The sequence below is a fragment of the Rhagoletis pomonella genome, unplaced genomic scaffold, assembly GCF_013731165.1.
Source record: "Rhagoletis pomonella isolate Grant_MI unplaced genomic scaffold, Rhpom_1.0 Rhpom_scaffold_01062, whole genome shotgun sequence".
In the NCBI taxonomy this organism is placed as follows: domain Eukaryota; kingdom Metazoa; phylum Arthropoda; class Insecta; order Diptera; family Tephritidae; genus Rhagoletis; species Rhagoletis pomonella.
This window is the reverse complement of record NW_023459616.1, coordinates 28,627-52,492: the sequence shown is the minus strand read 5'-3', so window position 1 is coordinate 52,492 and position 23,866 is coordinate 28,627. Positions and strand designations below refer to the sequence as shown.

The following is a 23,866-nucleotide window of genomic DNA, read 5'->3' as shown; positions in this document are numbered from 1 at the left end:
AGATGTCGCCCTATGCACTATGCTTTTTATAGGAACTTTTCAAAGCAAAGCTTTATGGTGTCGGACACACAACATTGAAAGTTTCTGGATCCACAACATTGAAAGTTTCTGGACACACAACATTGCAAGTTGATAAAAGCGTTGTAATAGATAAGTTTACGGCCCTTAATATGCTGAATTTGTTAAATGGTCCATCAAGTCGATTGACCGTGTATGTTCTTGTGGTGTGATTGTACCAGCTGCTGGTGCGACTTCAAAAACTATTTGAAAATTTTATGATTGTACCACCATGCTGGTGTCGTGAGTGGTGAAATTAGCTCATTTTTTTATGTAAAAAGCATTTTGGAGGAAATTTCTTTAACTATATGAGTCAAAGCCGTGTTTGTGGAAGATTAGGTTCACGATATTGCAGTTTTGAATTAAAAAAAATAAATGGTAGAAAAATTATGAAATTTCGGCTCTAATCATTTCGATCTTTACTCGACCTCATTTGTAAAGAAATAAATATTGTATCAGCATGCTGGTAAGTTATGTGCTTCGAGCCTGATGGTATAACCACTTGATGGAGCTATCAAGCTGGTGTCGTGTATTTCCCCTTTTATTCCAAACGGTTTTTGGTTGGATAACATATTTGCTGTTTTTCCATAGTTCATTGTTTTTATTCCACTATTTATTGAAAATGTTTGCGTGTATACTTATATATGTATATGTATGTAAGTAAAAAAATTTAGCTACCATTTTTAGCCACAACGACTTTTTTTAGCCCTTTTTTTAAGAAATTTGGCTACCTCTTAAACTTATTCGCGGCCACACTGCTTGAAACAATTGAAAAAGGATTACATATATGATTTTGGCATCATCGTCGAATTTTCTAATTCTTTCGGAGAAGTGGTTGGATAATGAGAACACTTTAGAGTTGTAATCTACCATAACACACATGCTGCAGCCCGCATTGTTAATCCACAAATAAAACTCAATGCACAGCAACTGGAATCAATGTCTGTTCTAATGTCTAAGGTGGGAGAAATATGTTCTTGTGAAAGCAGATTAGACCACGGGAGAATAGTTATATTTGTGGCAATGTATATTTCTCCCAATCAACCAGAAAATAAAATTATTGGATTCATCTACGAAATTTAATAAAATAAACACCAGAAGTATCGTCGATCCTTAAAAAAAACTACAATAAAATTCCGACCATTTTAATGTGAATGCGTTGGCATCAAATTAAATTTAAAAATGTCCGGCAGTCGCACCGAATCGACAACACGATCAAAAACTATCATTGATACTGTATTTCAAAGATATATTGATCACATCTCAACTAAAGCGTTTATTTCACATTTAGTTACCATAAGCCAATCGCCTCTTTTGTAGAAATTTGAACATGAGTCTAAATAGTAATAAAATGAGAAATTACAGAATTGAAAACGGAAAATTATAAGAACTTATCAGCTTCGTACCAATATTACAACAAACAGTCTCATTCTGCACTGCACACATATGTTTTTTTTTTTTCAATTGCAATTTATAAAATGAGGCATTGATTTTTTGAAATTTCTTTCCGAACGGTCTTGCGCATTATATTTCATAAGAAATTCGTGTTTCATATAAACAATAAGTGCAAAAATCCATCAGCAAACAAAATTATTGCTTGCTTTTTATGAGACTAACATTTCTTGGGCTATAAACTGCATACACAACAACTAATTTTTAAGCAAAAAACAAAACTGACTTCAATTCTCACATAAAAATTTAAGATTATCGGTAATTTCTTCATGCTCCAATGATCGGATTTAAACCAAATTAGTATGGGACCGCCTGTGGGGTAACAGCTTTCCTTTAAAAATAATTATACAAATCGGTTAACGTGGTCCAAAGTTATGCGGTAACGTACTTAAAAAATAAAATAATAAGAAGAATTTTTAATAATAATAATAATAATTTTAATATAATATTCTCATTTTTGTGAAGTCGGCTAAAAATGTTCTTCAAATTCAAAGCTTCGATATTTTGGGAATTTTTTGAAGTTCCTATTAGGAGTGAAAATTTGATTGGTATGGCTTTACTTAAAGCGTGAAAAATATTTATATAAAGCAATAATACGAAAATTTTAATTTGAAAAACATCGTGGATGTTGAAAAAAATAAACATGTGAAAACTTGAATGAGTCACTGTTAGGGATGTCAAAATATGAGGAAAATTGTGATCCCGGGATTTCGGGATATTTATTCAGTAATACAAAAATAGATCCCGGGATTCACATTAAGGCATAACTTTTATTTATATGAGAAAAATTCAATATTTGAAAGCATTTAAACATACCATAAAATAAAGCTATTTAAAATTTACGATAAACTGATTGTAAAACTAACTTATTTATTAAATCAGACAAATCTAAAAGTAATACTTTTTTAAATTGTATTTAAAAAACTATGTGATTGAGGAACGCGCACATCACAAATAACGATGTACATAAATACCAGGTACATTTAAGAGAAATGATTAATACAAAAATTTACCAAAAATATACAAAAACAAATTCTCTAAACATGTTTACTTTGCTCCATACAGAAATGGCGATTTTGTTTGCGATTAACTTGAAATTTTGAGGGTGAACGAGCCAAATGGACCTCAGATTCGAATTCACCGGGTCGAAATACATGCCGGTAGGTGGGTCGGTCTGGTTAGAAGCACATACCCCTTTTTTGTGCCGTTGTTGTTATTATTGCAATTAAAACGTGTACGTAAGAGCATCGAAATATTTAAAGCGAAACTTTCTAATCTTGACCTGAACTTGTTACATACAAAACCCGCTTATGAAAGACATCTTTCGGCCTCAACACTTTTAGGTAGTCATAAGCCATTTGAAGTTAATGACTCCTATCTCCTCCACTACAAAATATTTGAACTTCCTTTACCAGCTTTCTCCATTGAGTAGATTGATTTAAGAAATTATGTAACTTTTTTTCTAAAACTCTCTGTTTCGTTTACATTAGCGACGCTTCCCTGTAGGGAAAACACGAACTAGTGAACCAAATTTCTAGTTCGCCAAAAACGAACCAGTCCGATAGTAACTAGTCCCGCTCTCCCTTTTTTTAAGAAAAGACAAATTAATTTTTTTTATGCAATCCAGCACAGCTACCTTAATACAGTCAGTCAATAAAGTTTAGGTACAACGAATTTTTTACAATACGGGCAACTATTTTTTAAATATTTTTTTCGTTTTCGGTAATTTTTTATAAAAAATATGGTCAATTCTACAACAAAATCCCAAAAAATCAGAGTTCCAAACCTTGAACAAAATTTCATTAAAATAATTCACTTTCTATTTACGCTCTTTACAAAAAGTTGAGTTTACAGTTTTTTAGCCCATTCAATTATAGTATAATGAAGTGCAAGTATGAGGAAGTTAGGACTTACCAAACAATAAAAAAAAAATTGCTAACTATCAATGGTAAGTCCTAGCTACCTCAAACTTGCACTTTGTTATACTAAAATTGAATGGGCTAAAAAACTGCGTACTTAACTTTTTTCTAAAGAGTATAAATTGCAATATTTGGATGGAAATTTGCGGAGTTTTCTTTAATTTTACATAATGTTTAGAACTCCGATTTTTGTGGTTTTTGGTGTATAGCTAACCATATTTTTATAAAAAATTAGGGAAAAATAAATTTAAAAAATAGTTGCCGGTATTGTAAAAGCTTCGCTGTACTTAAACTTTACTGACTGACTGTATATCTTATTTAAGTACGGCAAAAACTCTCGAAGCACTTCATATACATATAAGCTTAAAAAGAACTGAATTTACTTAAAAATCAATATGCTTAAATTTAGACAAGTAAGATAAAGTGAACTAATATTTTTACTTTTAAGCAGAACGCACTTTTGTTTTTTACTTACTACTTAAGTTTAATACTACTACTACTACTACTAATGTGGTTTATAAGTTTTAAATAAATGCGTTTAAACATTTGTGATGGTATTGTCCTTCCTTCAACCGATCGTATTTAATATAAAAGGGAAATGTTTCAACAAGCCTGATTAGAAATATATATCTAAGGAGGTTGGGAACTACATATAAAAAATGGATGCAGATCGAACTAGATCTCATCAGTCGAATTAGGAACTGGTTTGGAACTAAAGAAAAGGGGATGCAGAACGAACTAGATCTCATCTGCCGAATTTGGAACTGGTTCGGAACTATAGAAAAAGGGATGCAAAACGAACTAGATCTTATCTGTCGAATTTAGAACTGGTTCGGAACTAGAGCCAAAGGGATGCAACGGGGGACAATTGACACTTCCTAGGACATCGCAATGTTAAATTCGCCAGTCGCGAGCATGCAAAAGAGAATTAACGCGTACTAGTCATGGTTCCAGACGCACTAGAACCGAACCAGTTCCGCACTATTTCATTTCCCTACAGGGTTTGAGTACATTCATTTAAATATTCTTCAAAAAAGGCTCAGGCTGCAATTTAAAAGTACAGTTTCGAGCTTTTTATTAATTGCAGTCAAGACGGCATATTACAAAAATCGTAAACAAGTTCTTACTCTCAATTCGATATTTCGAATATTTCGGGATCCCGGGATTATTCATTTATTTTATTTAACCCTGCTTATAAACTGTATGATTTTAGCAGGCTTTGCAATAGTTACATTTCAGTTTACATGTTTGAGAGTTACATAATTATTGGGAAATGTATTAAAAGTGGAAGTACTTAACAAAGCATTAAAAAAAAATAGTTTCAATAGTTTACACAATTTATTCATTTAATATGTTGGCTCTGAATCGCAAACAGTTAACAACATAAAGGTACACATCATTACTGTAAACAGGTAGTAGTCCCTAAAAGAATAATAGATTGGGCACTTGAAGAGCAAATGCTCTAGGCTTTCCATTTTATCTGAATTGCACTGCGTACATAAAACATTTGGGTATATTTTATAAACCAGGCCTTTGATACAAAACCTTATGTTGTACTTCGTCGACAGGCGAACTTGAGCAATCATTTTACTCATGTAGAAGTTTTTCCTAAAGAGAAGATATGGGGCCACACTTTCGTCGAATGATTGGAACAGCTTAGTAAAATTTTAAAAGACGCAGTGATCGTCGCTCTAAAGCTTTCCAGGCATGAGAGCTCAGCGTCTCCCATATATGAGATAAACCAATTTTGTTTAGGAAATGGTTGAATTGTATTACCTAGTTATATTCAGGTTGCGCATTTGTGTTTAAATGATATAGACCAGTCTAAGGAAGTAGAGAGATTATATATTTCCAACCCATTTTGAATAATTTATAATCGAGTTTCAGAGTACCTGTCTCTAATCTAAGTTGTGCATTAGGCATACTCTTTGGTTAAGCAAGAATTTTCTTGTAAAATGGCGACTGAACAATCTCCAGTTGATACGTGTATCTCAATCCCCAGGTTGCGGAAACAACGCTATTAAAGAGTTTGACCCTCCCATCCCAAGGGTCAGCCTTACATCGATGCAGTGTTTGCAAAGCTGTTTCCACTTTTTATCGCAGCGTCGGAAGCCGCTTTCCCCAGCGTGGAGCATAAAAAGGTAACACCAAAATATTTGTATGTTTTGACAATGTCGATTTTTTGATGTCCACCCTTCCTAAAGTGTACAATTTTGGTCTCATTAGTGTTCACTTTTAAAAAATTCTTTGTGCAGTAATTATCTAAAGCCTTTTGTATTTTACGTAGTCTTACTGGAGAGTTGGCGAGTGCGACCGCATCATACACAAATAATAGAAGGAGTAAGTCAGTTTTTCCGTCGATATTTATTCCCTCTATACTTTCATTTTGCAGCTCATCTTCAAAATCTGAGATAAACAGCAAAAACAAAAGAGGGCTAAAGATTTCCCCTTGTAAAACTCCCTCCGTTACAGCAATGCTTTGTGAAGTAATATCTTCTTGTCTTATCACAAACGATGCACGCTCGTTAAGAGATTTTACCAAGTGTGTAAAGCCGACACTCACGCCTTTTGCATATAGTTTCTGCCACAGTAAATCATAATTAATTGCGTCGAACGCTCGGCGAAAATTGATAAATAAGGCGAAAAAAGAAGATTTATTTTGCCTCATATGAATCTGTAAGGCTGACTGCAGAACGAAAGTATTGTCAATGCAGCTTCATTTGTTTTGAGATTCTGGGATTACATAGTTTTCGTCAGCCCATTTAGTTAATTGCTGCGCAAGAATCTGTGTAAAAATTTTTGAAATTGTAGTACTCAGTGCGATAACTCTGTGGTTCAATGGATTTGGATCTCCGCTCTTATAAGACAGTACTAAGAGCGATTGTGATCAAGACTCCATACGATAGGATAATATTAAATAATGAGTGCAAATAGTATATGCCTTCATCAGGGAGACATTTATAAAATTCTCCCCCAACCATGTCCCGAACTGGAGCTTTGTTATTTTGCAGGCTTTGATTGCAAATTTGATTTCTGAGAGCGACATCTCGACGTCTAGTGTTTCATCAAACGTTCCAAAAAAGATAGATCTCGTAGTATACGCCGTGGGTAAATTTCGCAATAAAATTGTTCCCATTCAACTAGCGGAATAGGGTTTGTAATTGGATACTTTTTGTTGCATTCTCAGATGACACTCTAAAACTCTTTTGTATTTTTTACATTGTTTTTGACAGTTATATCGTATGAGTTTTTTTTTTAGCTACTTAGCAACTTTTTTACTCTATTTTTAAGTTTATATATGTAATTCGATTTATGCTCATTACTAAACGATGAATTTTTGCACAGCCTGAGTGCCTTTCTCAGCTCACGTTTATTGCTAAGCAACTCTTGATCAAGCCAGACATTTTTGAAGTGGCTTGATGATTTCCCTGATGTGTTTTTTAACATATTTATTTTTTGAGCTGACCTTTTTATTGATTCTGTCAGGTTTGAATATTGGGTTTAAACTGAAGCATTAATAATGTCGCATTGAGAAAGACAATCCTCCCCACTCTGAAATGTAATAAATTGTGGTGCTATGTAGCGTCCCATTTCAATATTAGTTATTTGTATTTTCTCTTAGACTATGTTCAAACAGGCACCTAATTGGCAATTAACAACCGTTTCACCAATTTAAGCTTTAATTACCCAATTTATCATACAAAAATTGAAATTATTAAAATTATTAATTAATAATTAATGGGCAATTAATTTGTGTCAGATTCTCTATGCAACCCTGCTAGGTATGTTAAATTTTTTAATTGGAGGTATGTTTATTGAACAAAGAGCAATCAGCTGTTTGTTTCTGTCCTTATTTTACAGCTGATATTCCATCAAGGATGGAAAATCACTACATGTTATAAAACAAAGTCACTTTTTCTGTCCCTATGTCCCCTTAAATGCTTAAATCTTGAAAACTAAGCAACGGATTTTGATGCGGTTTTTTTTAATAGATAGATTGGTTGAAGAGGAAGGTTTATGTCATTATAATGTGAAGAAATATATAAAGGGGGCGTGGCAATCGGACGAAATGTGGTAAAAACCCATAAATTTTTTGTTTACACAGCCATAAATCATAAAAGAATCCACCGATTAAAATGAAGCTTACTTGAAGTTAAACTTTGAAATATTTACTTTCGTTCTGCATCAAAAAAAATAGTTGATTCATATCTTATTTAACCAAAATTGTTTAAACAAAAGCAGCACTTTTTCCAAAAAAAGCTGTTTGTGTGTTTGTTCGTTGTCAACCGAATGAAACATTAGAAGTTATGCGGGAATCTCATCTCATACTCTTGAAAGAGCTATTCTGTCACCAACTAACGAACAAGTAGATAAAGTAAATAACTTGATTCTTTCAAAGGATAATGCGCCGACGAAAATATACTACTCGGTCGATACTGTTCTCGATTTGGAAGAAGCTGTTCATTTTCCTACAGAATTTCTAAACTCTTTGAACCCGTCTGGACTCCCTCCTCACAAAATGGTGTTGAAAGTAGGTTGTCCTGTTATTTTATTAAGAAACCTGAATCCACCTAAACTTTGCAATGGCACGCGTTTGCTGGTAAAATCACTGAAAACTTTCATAATAGAGTGCACAATACTCACAGGATGTGTGTATTGATTCCCCGAATCCCTATGATACCATCGGATTTACCATTCCAATTTAAACGTTTACAATTTTCGGTAAAGACATCTCTTGCAATGACCATTAATAAATCGCAGGGTCAAACCTTCAACGTTGCAGGCTTAGATTTGAGCGTTGACTGTTTTTCACATGGCCAACTGTATGTCGCTCTTTCAAGAGTAACCTCAAGAGAAAACATGTTTGTATTGTCTAATGACAAGAAAGCTGTGAACGTTGTATATAAAGACATTCTGTAATATATTAATTGTTGTTGTAAAAAATAAAATAAATATGTAAAAATGCAAAAAGTAAATATGTTAAAATGTAGGGTATGAATTTAGATATTCAAAGATAGCAGGAAATCTTCATGGTATAAAGAAAGGGGAATTGTTTTACTCCAAATGTAACGCGTGCGGGCCACGGGCAGTAATGAATAAATCAAAACTACGGGATCGATTTTAATCATTTTTTCAGTGAGTGACATAGGCCTTATATTTTATTTCCGTGCGAAGCCGGGGCGGGTTGCTAGTTTAATTATAAAATTGTACCTAATGTACGGAAAGATTTATATAAAAGTAGATAGATGTACCTAAAAAGTAAATATGTATTTCTATATAAAGAAAATAGGAGGATAACAATTCCCATCGATACCACATCAACTTCTGAACTCACATTAAACAAATTTTGGCTATGAAAAGAATCTCTTCGTGCAGCGCGAGACAAAACTAAGTTGTAGGAAAGGTGAATCACTTTTCTCCCAGTTCTGTCGTTTAAAAATAAATATTTTCCATCTATCTGGCGAAATCAACTACAGTTGCGTTACTTTGACCACGTTTTTGTATCCTTTGTATGCCCCTTCACAAAGGAGGGAAGGTATTGGACCAGTTGCCCGCAACAGAAAATGCACTGAAATGTTAATAAAAATAAGAACTGATTTCCTGAGAAGTTATTTGGCTACGTTCCAAATGTACCTAAAATTGTGTTTTTGTACCGAATGCACTTTCAAACTAAATAAAGGTACGATTGTACCAAGTTTTCCATCACTGTAGGTAATCCAGCAGCTGATTTCGTATCGCTAATTTCGCAATTTAAAGCTTAATTTCTTCAGCAAATTGGCCTGTTTGAACATAGTCCTAATTCCTCCAGATTTATTTTTTGCATCACTAGGGAAATCGTCTGAGGTTACTACGTCAAATAACACTTCGACCCTTTTGATGTGAGGAATAGCCTCTACTTTTGCCCATATCAAATCTATAGCACTTTCTCCATTGCTGTTGGAAAAGGTAAAGTTTCCTGGTATGTCGCCCGGTATGCGCTCATTTAATAGAACAAGCCCATTTCTTGACATAAATTTATATACATTTTTGCCCCGAATATTAATTATTTTGTCAGAAGATATTCGTATGGTCTCTAAAATTGAGTTTAGCCCTAGAAGGAGATCGCAGCTACTTTCGCTACCAACTCGAGCGTTAAAATCACCACCAATTATGATGAGGACATTACCGTAACTATGGGAAATTTCATCTAAAACAATTCTAAAAGGTCCAGCGCTGTCTCAATGCCATAGGTCGGTGTAACATAGACAGAGCCAATTATCAATTTTTAGTAACTTAAGACTATATAATTGAAAATCCATAAGGGGGATATATCTATTGCAAATGACTTAAAACAATTGTTTACTTTATGTCGGCTACTAATTGCTTTTTGTCTGTCTTCTATATAAATGGCTAAACCAGCCAGTTTTTTAATATTTTTGAAAACCGCTTCGATTGTGACGACTGAATCGAATTCAGCTAAGACGACCATTTTACAATTTTTATCAGAAATTTTCTTTGTTGACTTGACTGCGATGTTATTATGCAAACCAAGAAGATCTTTAGAAACTCGTTTTATTTAATGCAAGCAAATCCCGGGCTTTTATGGGCCTCAAAAACACCTGGATCCTGGGATTGGCATCCCTATTCACTGTATACGGAATTTATGGAATTTTCATAAGGGGTACTGAAAAAGGCATACAAATCGTCGCCAAATGCAATACCACGTATACGATAGTCCGAAAATTTCAAACAAGTGCAAATAAACTTATTTTCTTCTAAACTTTTGAATGGTTTTCTAACTGAACTTAATAAATATAAGCTCTACTAAAATTATTGACCATTAAATTTCCGAAAATATTTTTTTTTTTCTCAGCCACCTCGTTCATGGCATTGCATTTGGCAGATACGAGATATTGCGCGCCAAGCATGTACATATCGTCGTTTAAAGTGCAAAACCGCGTATCAGCAAAATGCAAAACCACGTATGTGAATTGTAGAAATTATTTTCTAGAGCGTAAAAACACTGATATTTCAAAATGGTTCTCTTTTTTATAAAGCAATCCCATTTCTGGCCAGTATATTTCAGGACGAATGGATAAGGATTGAGCCAAGGGCTTGTGTGAGCAAATCCAATTTTTGGCAGCCAATGTCAGTTACACGGTTTTGCAGAATGACGATACGCGGTTTTATACTTTAAACGACGATATGTAAGTACCCAGTGGCAAAAGTAGTAATGAATTCCATACGTGATAAATAATCGAATGTATTTCTTATGAGTCTTATGTACATCCAATTGCTGTTTAATATGTAATCAAAAAGTCCCAAAAGTGCATATTAAATCACATTCATTTCTGTATACTAGGTAATGCAAAATTGAATGCCCCACTGTTCTTAGGACATCGCCCTGGGGAAAAAATGCATTTTCGAATGTGAAAAGGGTTGTTTTACTGATAATTTTTTCAATTACTATACATTACATTTTCCCATTGGGTATATGTGTGATTCAAAATATCTAACCTAAAGTTATGGCCTTAAAAAGACCTATTAACTGAGAAGAAAATTCTTCCATTTGGAAAAATTTTTACATGTAAAAAAATGTGCTATCATCAAAACTTGTATAACTATTGAACCTTTTGAGATAATACTTTTTTCTGGGAATTTTCTTGTAGGGAATTAAATTCTCTAAAGAGAGTTCCGTTGTTACAGAAAAGTTATCAACAAAAGAATATGTTCTAGGTAAAATTTTAAATATGTTTTGTCAAGTCATTATTCATGGACAAGATCTATGGAATACGATAAGCTTATTGTTTTCATCAAAATAATGCATTCTCCATATCGCCTATAGCTTAGATATTAGAAACTGGAGGGTAACATCTTAAGAAAGGAAACCACTTATGAAAAATGCTAAGCAAAGAATCCAGAGTTTCGAGAGAAAACAGGTTAACTTATAGATTATCAAAAACTTTTCTAGAAACACTGGCCTTAACGGGGGCGGGAGAAAATTAAATGACTGATATGATTTATTCATCGATTAATTTACCTGTAAAAAACTCCACTGCCTTGTGTTGGACGCATCCCGCCTCCATTAGCACTCCAAGTTTGACCATCATCGTTATTTTCAGTCTCTTTTGCTCTAAGTATCTTGTGTAAACTATCATTGATTCCGCTTTCAGTGTTCATTCCCAACCAATTAGAACTGCCATTTTCATTTGCATTCTTTGAACAACGCTGCTGCCACTTTTCGATTTCTTTCAATCGCTCGGCATGACGAAGTGGATCGTGGCGCGATGGAAATTCGAAAGCGCAACAGTGAAAGGAGTGTGTCAGGAAAGCTCTCTGTAAATTCTATATGTAGACATGTGAATGGAAGTCAATTAAAGTTATCTCGAAAAATAGTAGCAAAGCCACTTATTCACCTTAAAATTGTAAATGGATGGAATTGTTTTAAGTGTGTGTACGCTCTCAATACGCAATTCCTCAATGTCCTGCAATCCCACCGGAGGTAATCTTTCCAATGATGTGCTCGAAAGGTCTCTGTGTGGGAGAAAATTTAAAGATAATGCATTCATGTATATCATAGCTGCGAACGGTTATAACTGGTGTGGGTAACAGCAGTCATAATTATAATAAACAATTGATACATCAAATGAAAGGTATTATATTTTCTTTGATTCATAACTTATGGCAAACAGTGATTTTGTTTCGGCAAATGTTAAAGCTGTTTTTGATAGAATTTTTGTGCTGATTACGAATCCGGTTTTGAGAAAAACGAGGTCAAAGTGTCAAAAAATCGCGGTTTTTGCAATATTTTAGAAGGTCTTGCAAAAAAAACAAAAGGTGATAGAACCTTCCACATAAAATAAAGCTACAACTCTCTGCTACAATCCCTGAAAATACCATTCCTGAACCTTGACCTGATGGTCACTAATAGTAATTTATTGAACAATATAAAAATACTGGAATACTGTGCTATTGAGAAAAAATACATTTTGCCAAAATCAGTTTTTGCTGTTAAATAAATAACTATAACACCTTAGGGTTAAAGTTCAGAGATTGTAGTCGAAAGTTCAAGCCTTAATTTGAGCCTAAGTGGAAGGCTCTATCACCTTTTTTTTTAATTGCGGGGGATACTCAAACTTCGCACAAAATCAGGCTTTGCTGTTCCATAAATGACTATAAGTGACCACCAAGGGATAGTATTTTCACGGATCGTAGTCGAGACTTCTAGCTTTAATTTCTTTGATAGAGCTTCTAAAATATTGCAAAAAACGCGATTTTTTGGAATGTTGACCTCGTTTTTCTCAAAATCTTGAGCTGATGGAAACTTTATACTCACGGATTCGTAATCAGCACAGAAAAGTCAATCAAAATCAGCTTTCACATTTTCCAAAACAATGTTTTTTTTCCATTTTTGTTCCCTTGTGTATTTAATTCTGCATTTACATACATTACACGTTTCGAAAAATGGAAAGATTTTCGATTTAGATTTTAAAAATTATATAGGAAAACTACTAGGAATTGTTTTACTTATTTTACAGCAGACACAGTCTCTAACGTTAGAGAAATTTGGATTTCTACATTAGATAACTAGGGTAATTCTCTAATCGTTCTCGAAACAACGCAAATTCAAATAAATGTAAATAAGCAATATTCCAAATGAACGATTCATAACTATTTTTAATTATTATTTTATTGCTAATACATTTAATACAAATTTTACAAACAAAGCGTTTTATTTGATAAAGCCAAAACAGCAGTTTGAAATTCACATTCGAATCCCATTAGAGATCAACATTAGAATTCGATTAGAGGCTTAATATTTTCTCGAGTCGAGAACTGTGCCCCATTTTTGTTGAGATCGCAATGATTCTCGATAGATTAATAGATCCGCCCCCTTCGCCATTGAACTAAAATTTTTTACTTTTGAATTAATAACACGATACTATTGTATCCTGATTTAATTTTTTTTTATTTCAGACGGATCACAAATTATCTTTTAATGCACATATAAAATTATCGGTTGATGGATTATGAATTTGAATATTGAGCCTATATTAGTCTTTTCAGACCTTTTGCGAAACACACTAGGCTTTCCAGGTGATAAAACTGGTTTCGAGGTATGTGTACACATTGGTTCTGGTAGCAATAGAATATCAGACCGAAATAATACCGTAATTTTCCCGGTTTGAGATTGATGCGCTAAAACTCTACTCCCTTCTCTCTCCCGTCCATAAAAATCCGAATTCACACGGTCTGAAAAAACTAGGAGCAAGCTCATTAATTTAATCAGAGCACACAGAGGTGAAAAAATAGATAGCTACGAGACATTTTAACACGTTTTTCATAAAAGTATGCCGATTACCTAATAAAAACAAGCATGTTCAAATTTCAAACTTTGTACAAAAACTATGAAAATTCAACAAAATTTCACACTTTATGGCCTATTAAATTTTAGTATAATAAACTGCCAGTGTGAATTTGGCAAAAAATAGTGCTAAGTACGGCATTTATTGATGAATTTATGGTGTCAGTTTTGGTTACGCAAAATTTATAAAATTGGATATATATTTTCTCTATGTTTTAGCGTTATAAAATTCTTAGGTCGCGATTAAAAACTTTTTTTTTTACATAATAAACGCGGTCTTGTAGCATTTTTTGTAAACACAAAACTAAAAATCCCTTGATCGAAAACGGTGCCTTTTTTCGCGTAGCGACTGGAATCTCACCATTTTGCTTAGCTCCCCATGGTGTGTTAGTGCTGCCAAATTAGAGCACAAAATCACGGGATGCTCTGATTGGCTGGATGCTGAGTCTCGTATCATATAATCCAGTGCTGGAAAAGTAGTCACAATAGTGCCATTTTTGGCATTTTCATTCACAAGGGCCTTTTTGGCACAATTCATTCAGTTTTGGCACAATCATAAATTATAGAAATTTAGCCAGTATATAACAAACAATCATATATTACTCATAGATTCGAAAAGTTAAAATTAAATTCACTTATAAATTAAAATAAGGCCCATTATATAAAATTAATAAAAATTATTCGATGTAAAGAAGAATAAGTCAAAATGTCACACTACTATTAGTGGGATTCATGAAACGTCGCAAAGTTGTTGCAAATGTCGCATTTGTTGCAAAATTTGCCACCTTGCGACACAGCTGATTATTTTTGTATGGAAACTTTCTTGCGACAAAATTGCTACATTGCCATATTATTTGAGCTGACAATCATTGGAAAGTCAAAGTCGCGAGACACATGTTTTTTATTGCCTTCGAATGCTTCAAAAAAAAAAGTATATCAGTTAAGCCTGCATCGAAATATAATTGTAAAAAATTTTCTTTATCTCTAACGCCACTTTGCCGTTTTATGAATCGCACTATTATTTCGTACATAAGTATGTATGTAGGTCCGAATAGCTATATTTCAGTGTTTTTTCCATTCGTAATTGGAATATTGTGTTTTTTTTTTTTTTAAGTTATTTTATGTCCTTTTTTTAAAGACAAGTACAGCTTGTATATTGTGTTATTTTACTCTGATTTTACTGTAATAATTCAATGAATTACATTAAAAATAATATTTATAAAAATACATATGTGGTTCTTAAAATGCCTATTTTTGCAGTCCATTACGCACATTTTGAAATTCCATCCCTGATGTAGTCTATGTCTGTATCAGCTGTTAAAACTTGTCAAATTTTAATTGCAAAGTTTCGGTAAGTGCGTATGAGCATTGTTGCTCTCGAAAAAAGTTAAGTGCGTAAGAAGTTTAAAATAATTGTTAAAATGGATATTAGAAGTTATTTTAAACGTGAATACGAAAAAAAGTTTAATAATGGAAAGTGAAATATCGGAGATTTGTAATGAAGTGGAGCGTACAGTTTGTGGGAGTTGTGAAGCATCGACAAGCAGGAAAGAAAGCGGCAATAATATCAGTGTGTTTGTGGTAAAACGGCCTCATCTGTCGACTCAAGATAAAATAGATATTTTAGACAAATTGTGGTCGCCCGACCAGCGCATCGTGTTTCCCGTTTTGGAAAAACATGTCAAACGTGGATTAAAGTTTCAATATAATTGGCTTGCTTATTCAGGAGTGGATAAAGGAGCTTATTGCAAATTCTGTGTGGCATTTGCAAGGTCTGAAGGAGATCTTGGCATCAATTTCGGAAATTTCGTTGTATCAAAGTTTGATAATTGGAAAAAAGCGCATGAGGTAAGTAACTTGTTTACCATAAATGAAAAGCACTAAATTTCTGGTACTATTAGTCGTTAAGAGAACACGAGAAAAAGATATATCACGTAAATGCTGTAGTCGATGCCAATTCGTTTAAAATGCAAATGAGAAATACAGTGAATTCTCTTGTTAATAAAATAGATGTTAAGAGAAGAGAGCACATCTTAGAGAATCGACGCAGAATAACTCCTATGATTGAGGCTATAATTTACTTAGGGCGGGCAGAGATGTCTTTAAGAGGTCACCGTGACATTGGCGACATTAACGTGGCCTCCGATTTCGTTTCATGCAATAAAGGTGACTTTGGTGTTGAATTATAATTTCTTGCTCAAAAATAATAATAAAATAACCTTAAAAGTAGGGTAGTAGCAATTTTAGCTTTCAGAGCCTTAGGCGATGAAGCGCCGAGGAAAGTTTTAGATAATCCCACAGGAAATGATAAATATATTTCTAGCAGCATCCAAAATGAAATTATTCTATGTTGCGATGAAATTATTTTAAAAAAGGTTGTTAGTCGAGTCAACAAAGCTCAGTGCTTCTCAATTTTAGCAGATGAAACTACAGATATATCAACAGTTGAGCAGGTAATTCATATTATATGTTTTTACATAAGCTCACTCACTTATATCTGCGCAAAGGTGTACGCAGATATAAATGAGTGAGTGTATATTAAAGCTGAATTAGATAACTCTGATAATGTCCTTTTTGACTATTATATCATGATCATGAGACGGTTAAAAGGATAGTGTAGACAACTAGGAATGTGTTTAATATAAATAATGTTATTTGAATACTTTAGGTCTCGATCTGTCTCCGGTATGTTGATGAGACTCATGGAGGGGAAATAAGTTTGAGAGAAGACTTCCTTCGTTTTGTTGTGGCGAAATCGCTTCGTGGAAAAGATTTAGCTTTGATAATTCTAAATACACTAAAAGAATGTAATATCGATTGTCAATATCTTTTTGGTCAAGATTATGATGGGGCAAAGAATATGTCAGGCCAGTTTAACGGCGTCCAAAAATACGTTCAAGAGGAGTATCCTTTTGCTTGCTATGTGCATTGCTCAGCACACGTACTTAATTTGGCCATATCCAAAGCTAGTGTAATACCGCCAATAAGACATACTTTAGCCATCGTGAAAAAGTTGTACACATTTTTTAATACACCGAAGAGGAAATCAGTTATTTTAAGCTGCTTGGAAGCAGCAGATATAGCACCAAGCGTTAAAAGTCTTAAGATATTAAGCGTTACTAGGTGGACATCAAAATATAATGCGGTATCAGACTTCATTTCTCTAATGCCTTTTGTACATGCTGCGTTGGGTGACTTAGGCGAATGGAATGACGGATCATCAACTGATGCAATTATATTCCAACGAAGCTTGGACTTCGAATTCATTATAACCATTAATATAATAGGCGATAGTTCTCCTACATTCTGCCTTTGTGTAATAAACTCCAACAAATACAGATAGATGTAGCGCTTGTAGTGGATTTGGCAAATGACTTAGTGGCGCAGCTACGACGTATTCGTTCCCGCGAACATTACTTTGAAAAATTGTTCAGAACTTGTGAAAAATATGCAAACGGCATAGATATTGAAATCAAAAAGAACCGATACAAATCTAGTCAAAATCTGCAAGCATGTAACTTAGCTGATTATTTCAAGATTTCTGTTTTTTATCCATTTATTGATCATATAATAATGGAAATAGATACTCGATTCACTCAACATAAAACGATCTTCAGAGGTTTCGCTTCGATTTTTTCAACAGACCAGAGTGAAGAAAATGACACAAATATATTTAAGCTTGCTGAGTTTTATGAACCACTTATTGAAAGCTCAAATATAGTAGCCGAAACTAATTTATGGAGAACGTTCTTAAAGCGGCAGAATCTTTCGCCAAAAACTGCACTTGATGCACTACAGAACTGCGATAAAACGTCATTCAATAACTTATACAAGTTGCTAAAAATTTGTGCCACTCTCCCCGTTGCCACTTCAACAGCATAACGCACCTTTTCAACTCTAAAGAGGTTAAAAACTTATCTACGTATCTCTACTGGACAGGTAATTAAAATATTGATATGTACATTGTGCTTTACAATTGAGAAGTCCACTTGCAAACAGCGTTATGTGATTTTATAAAAGTAGGCCATAAATTAAAAAAAACGTCTCCGACAACAAGTACCATCCGAACTTTTTTATTACCTGAAAATTTTGATAAACAAGAGCCTAGTAACATTAAAAAAAAAATTCCAGTATCTTTTACATAGCTAGCTTTTTTAGCTTTTCGCGTTCTCTCCTTCAGGAAGATTGGTTTGCTTCTTTTTTGCGACCTCTTCCATTAGGCACCGAAACTACCACGTTTTCTTGAAGTTTTTTAAGTTCATACGAAGAGGAGACTTTTGAAAGTGTATAAATAAATATTATAGCGACTTTTGCAAGAGTAGTTAACATTTCAGAATATAGAAACATTTTTCATTCTGCTGTTAGTGGATATGAAACCAGAGAATGTTAATGTAATGAGAAGGAGCAAATATTAATGTTAAATTTTTTTAGTACTACTAAATTCTGAAAGGTTTGAGATGCGGGAGTTCACCAAAATAAATATTTGATGCGAGAGTTCACCAAACTAAATTTTGTACCACAGAAAGAGATGAAATTTTTCACCTTTTTGCTTTGCTCTTGCGATATACCGTTAGGCTAAAATGAAAATTGGCTATTTTTAGATTTTTATAAGAAAAGCGGAGAAATGGTAAAAAAATACCAAAAATGTAATTGGGCTATTTCTAGATTTTGTTAAAAGTAGAAATGCGCAAAAATTGTAAAAAAATGGGGAAGTCAACTAACGTCCAAAGTTGTCAAAACGAAAAAATCTTGTAAGCGCGCGGTTGTCGTTTTATGAAAAGTGAATTTTGAAGTGTTAATTGAAAAGTCACACACTTTTCAATTAACACTTCATGTAAATATTAAAAAAAAATTAAATTAATTAAAAAAATATATGATTGTACATTTGTGGCAAAGATCAGAGTTTCTGACTGGAAACTCCTGGCATCAAGCCTTTTATTCATTCATTTAATCATTACTTTATTTTTTTTTGCTTAAAAATAATAATTAGTTATAGGTAATTATTATTAAAAATTTCGGGACTTATTCCTTTTATTAAAGTGTCGCTACCTCAGAAAATGATATTTTGAGTTTTTTGAATAATCATTACTCTTAAGTGAAAAAATAAAAATCATAAAATAACCACTATTTTTTATCAAAAAAATAAAAATCGTTTATTAAAAATTTTTATTTCGAGGGAAATCTATGAAATCTTTATTGGTTGAACTCGAAAAATAAAACATTACAAATTCCAGTAGAAAATATGTCGATTATAACTTGTTGATTTTTTGGTTAAAATTTAAGAAATTATGATTATTTTCCGTCCCTGTTTATAACTATGAACTGCACATTTTTATGATATAAAAAAATCAAATTAAATAAAATATAATAAGGTAAAATAAACGAATAACATAAAATAGAATAATTAAATAAAAAAAAAATAAAAAATAAAATTAACTAACAATATGAAATAATCAAATTAAATTAGATAAACTAATAAAATAAAATAATGATATTAAATTAAACTAATAAAATAAAATTATCAAATTAAATTAAATAAACTAGTAAAATAAAATAAAACAAATAAACTAATAAAATTAAATTAAATTAAATTAAAAAATAGTAATAAAATGAAATAACATTTAGTAAAATTATATTGAATAAACTTTTTAAATAAATAAACTCTTTTTTTATTTCGGGATTTTTTAAATCCCATAATTTAAGTTTTTTATATATTTTTTTCTGTTCTTCTTATGTAATTTAAAATTTTTAAAATGGTTTATTTGCACTTTTTTCATATCATTATAATGAGTTTAATTCTTTTGATTATGGTTCATAACATACTTATGATTAAATAAAGGCATATTAATAAAAAAAATTATAAAAGAAAACCTGATTTTTGATAAAATTTTGATAGGTTTTGGTAGGTTTTTTTTTGTCAATTTCGTGTGTTCGTATAAGCAAAAATTACAAGTACGCACATATATCCTTTGGTACGTAGATGTAGATATGTCAACAAAAAAGAAAAAATATTTGAATTCATACTTGCATTTTGAAGGGTACATGTAGCTTGTAAGATGCCCATCATTCAAGATGTGCTGTAGCATAGTTGGTAGAGGCGAAGCGATGATGATGCTTTACCGATACGGTATGAGTTCGAGTCCGACTAGATGCGCTGGTTTTTTATATATTTATAAAATGAAATAAAATATTAATTTGTGATCAAAATTGATTTTTTGGCTTTTCTGCGCATTGTGAAATAGTTGAAGAAGAGGAAGAATTCTGGGCAAGGCGGGGGAAACGAATGTGAAGGGATTCTGCGCACTTGTCGGCATTGTTGCCCGTTTTCTGTAACGCGCAGAAAAAATATTTTGTTATGATAACTGAAGTGCGCGAAGGGAAGGGGGATTTTGTACACTGTTGCGACTTTTCCGATCGGCGCGGTGGTTGACAAAATTTGAGATTTTTAGATTTTGTGAACGCCGCGACGAAAATCAACTTGTGGACGGCTCATGTTTGTAGCGGGGCAAGTGTGCGAGGTGCGCGCGAGTTTTGAATGGAAGTTTTTGCTTTTATGAATGAATTTCATGCTCGTTAGAGGCGGGAGTTCGGGGAAAAGTAAACGTGGCGTCTGTATGTTTCTAGTTGTAGTATTTGTATGTATGTGCAGAAGTATTTCGTTTTGATATTTGTAGATTTTTGTTAAGTGATTAGAAGTGATTAATTATTTATGATTATGCGCATTTGCATACATATGCACGCATGCGCGTTGTTAATATGTGCAGACATAGGTACTTATGCATGGGCGTATGTATGTACATGTACACTTTTATTTTTCAATCATATGTATTTTAATTTTGAATTTTATTTGTTCATATTTGCTTGTGGAGATATCTGCCACTTATAATTTTTTTATCCTATTTTTAAATAAAACAATATATATCAGCAATTATTCAGCTTTATTATTAATCAGTTTTCTGATTAATAAAATTAATTCGATTCTGATTTAATAACATATAAATAATCGATAAATTATTAACTTTGATTAATCAAAAATTATTATTCTTTGATAAATTACATAATTATGTTTCTATTAATCAGCTTTTTCTTTCAATTGATTTACTGCACATCCCTATTACATATATGATATGGGCGATTCCACCGTCACGGGTGCGACATTTATACAGAAAAATTCTCCTTTCTGGTTTAAATTTAAGTAATAGTACTCAACAATTCTACATTTTGATAAAGCTACACCTAATCGACTATTTTATGAGTTATTACAAAATACGAAGAAAATTCCAGCTTACTTGTATATGAAAAAAATCTGTGTCATTTCTTCTGTTACGGGTCGGGCAAGAAAAAAAGAACCTGCTTTTTGGAGCAGATATATTTTACGGAAACTCTGCGAATTTCTTTCACTTTTCTGTGTGAACTTGGTGTCTTATAATAAAACAAAGAACCTCAAATACAAACAAAGTAAAAACTACAACAAAAATTATTGCTTTATTATAAAAAAAAAAATCCGAAACTCCTCTGTCACGGGTGGGACAACGTTTGTTTTTATATGGAAGGGAGCTTTTAGTGTGGCCCATAGATAGATTAAGCTCTCGCCTAATTTAATATTTAGGACTATTTTACAAAAAGCAGATGATATATATTTTTTTTTACCAAACACTTGAATTATGAATCGCAAATTACTTACCTTTTACTTTGTTGCAAAAAAAAATTCTAATTATATATGAGTAGTCCACTTGCCAACAGCGTTATGTGATCTTATGATAGTAAGCTATAAATTAAAAAAAAGAACGACTATGACAACAAATAACATCTGAATTGAATCTTGTTTTTATTACCTGAAAATTCGGATAAATAATAGCTTAATAACATTATAACATAGCACAACGTAAAATAACATAACATTAACAATCCATGCAACCCAAATCAGTTTTCAGTGTAAAAATAAATATGATAACGACTTTTGTAAGAGTAGTTAATATTTGATGCTATTTTTTCAGAATAAAGAAAGATTTTGCACTGGGTTTTTAGTGGACATGAAACTACTTTAAATACTGGTACGTTACCTACCAAAAGATAAAAATCGAAAAAATTTACATAGCGCACTTTGCTACTCATATGTAGCTATAAATGAATGATGGATCAGTGGTACCAGATTGAGGGAGATTTCCCTATTTGAGGGATATTTTGCATCAAAAATTATTAAAAGGGAAAAAGGGACATTTCATATAAATAAGGGATTTTCTTTTGACGCAGTTATTGTTGCATAATTGATCAAAATTCACGAATATTCGACATTCGACTTAATTCATCGTTCTGAAGATGTGATGTGGAGTGAAATGGTATATAATTGTTAAAAAATATAAGGATAATTTCGAAAATTTTCTTACGTTAAAGCGTGAGTGAGCAAAAAAATGAAAGTGAAAAATTGAATGAGTGAAAAAAATGCAGGAAAAGGGGTTTTTTCTTAACAGCGGTCGGCCCTCGGCAGGCAATGGCAAACCTCCGAGTGTATTCCTGCCATGAAAAACAGCTTCTCATAAAAATACACTCGCCATTCGGAGTCGGCGTAAAACTGTAGGTCCCTCCCCTTTGTGTGACCACATCAAGGGGACCGCCACAAATTGGAGGAAAAGCACATATGTGTAAGCGCCAAACTATTATTATTATTTTATATGAATTTTACTTCTTTACTACTGAAACATGTATATGTTTAAATTCGTTGGGAATTTTGTGGGATAAATTTTCAAGATGTGGGTAATTGAGGGATTTTTTCCCCATTTTCGTGGGATTTTTAACAGAGAATGTCTGGCATCACTGTGATGGATTTGCATATGCAAAAATACTTATATACGTACTTATGTCCATTTCACTAGCTTAGATTGAAAAGTTTCCAAGTCCACTTTTTATGAAAACTCATATTTTGATACAGGAGGCTAGAGAAATTAAAAATGTATTGTATCGAAAAGGATGGAGGTATTTCGTATTATTTATTCTCGTTTAAATTCAATGAAAGGAAAATTTTCCAAAAGTCCAAAAGAAGCACCGAAAATCAGATAATCCCAAAATACATAGCATGAAATCTTTTTAAACAGCCAAAATGTTGTATTCAAAGTTTTGCGAAATGCTTGAAGAAATTGGCTATAAGAATTTATTTGTTTCCTCTCCTGTAACATTTCTAAAATAGGACTTAGCAACTTTTCACTCTAAGCTAGCGATATATGTTTTAATAAACAACAATGAAAATAAGATTTTATTAATAAAAAAATATCACCCTATCCACTGGTTTTTGAATCAGCGCAAAAAATTGCAAAAAACCAAGCTGCATTTTTGCAGCAAACGCCACAGTACTCATAAGCTGACGGCGTAAATTTGCAAATATATATCACCAACGGCAGCTAATTTATGTAAATTTCCCACAAACCTCTCACTTCACCATAGAATATGGTAGTTAAAATTGGTGTGGCGAACTCCTTGATCTCAGTGGTGAACTCTCGCATCTCAGATCTTCTAATTAGTACTTGAAAAAATGTTACTTAACATTTGCGCCTTCTCATTAAATTAACATTCTCTGATGAAACCCACCAAAAACTAAAAATCGAAAAAATTTAATAGCGCACTTTGCAAGTGGACTACTCAATTGTTGAATATGCTATCTTATTTGTCCCTTCTTTTTATACAATTAAGGAGCGGCTGAATGGTTTAACGATGTTAGCGGTACATAATGATGTGCCGATTACAGCACAAGAAGTTATTGAAAAAATGTGTGCTAAGCAACGAAGATTAAAAATCGCTTTATAAGTAATAAGATTTAGTAGACTTGTACATAAATAAATGTAAATATGTACGCGTAAATATAAAAATATGGAGATACTAGCTTATACCCGCGGGTTTCACTTTTATACAAATAGGAAAAATAATTTAATGATGTTAGAGTTAAGGTATTTAGGCCGTTTAAAACTATGAAATTATAAAATCTCCTCTCTCCTCCCTCTAAGTTTACCTTAAAAGGTTTCCAGGTATACGACGCGTGAACGTGAAACCTTCTTGGAGGTGCCACGGCGAGTTCTAATATTTCCAACTCAAATTTGGTAAC

At 32.7% G+C, this 23,866-nt stretch overlaps 1 protein-coding gene across 1 annotated transcript; it reads right to left on the bottom strand.

Moving 5' to 3' along the window:
- Positions 1–11,448: 11,448 nt before the first annotated feature.
- LOC118751886 (lutropin-choriogonadotropic hormone receptor-like) lies at positions 11,449–23,270 on the bottom strand (the record flags this gene model as incomplete). Its single annotated transcript, XM_036486710.1, has 4 exons — positions 23,195–23,270; positions 14,615–14,690; positions 11,825–11,942; positions 11,449–11,753 (listed from the first exon to the last, which is right to left on the bottom strand). Coding segments are annotated over exons 1-4 (575 nt in total), but the record flags the coding sequence as incomplete, so codon positions are not given.
- Between the last annotated feature and the right edge of the window lie 596 nt (positions 23,271–23,866).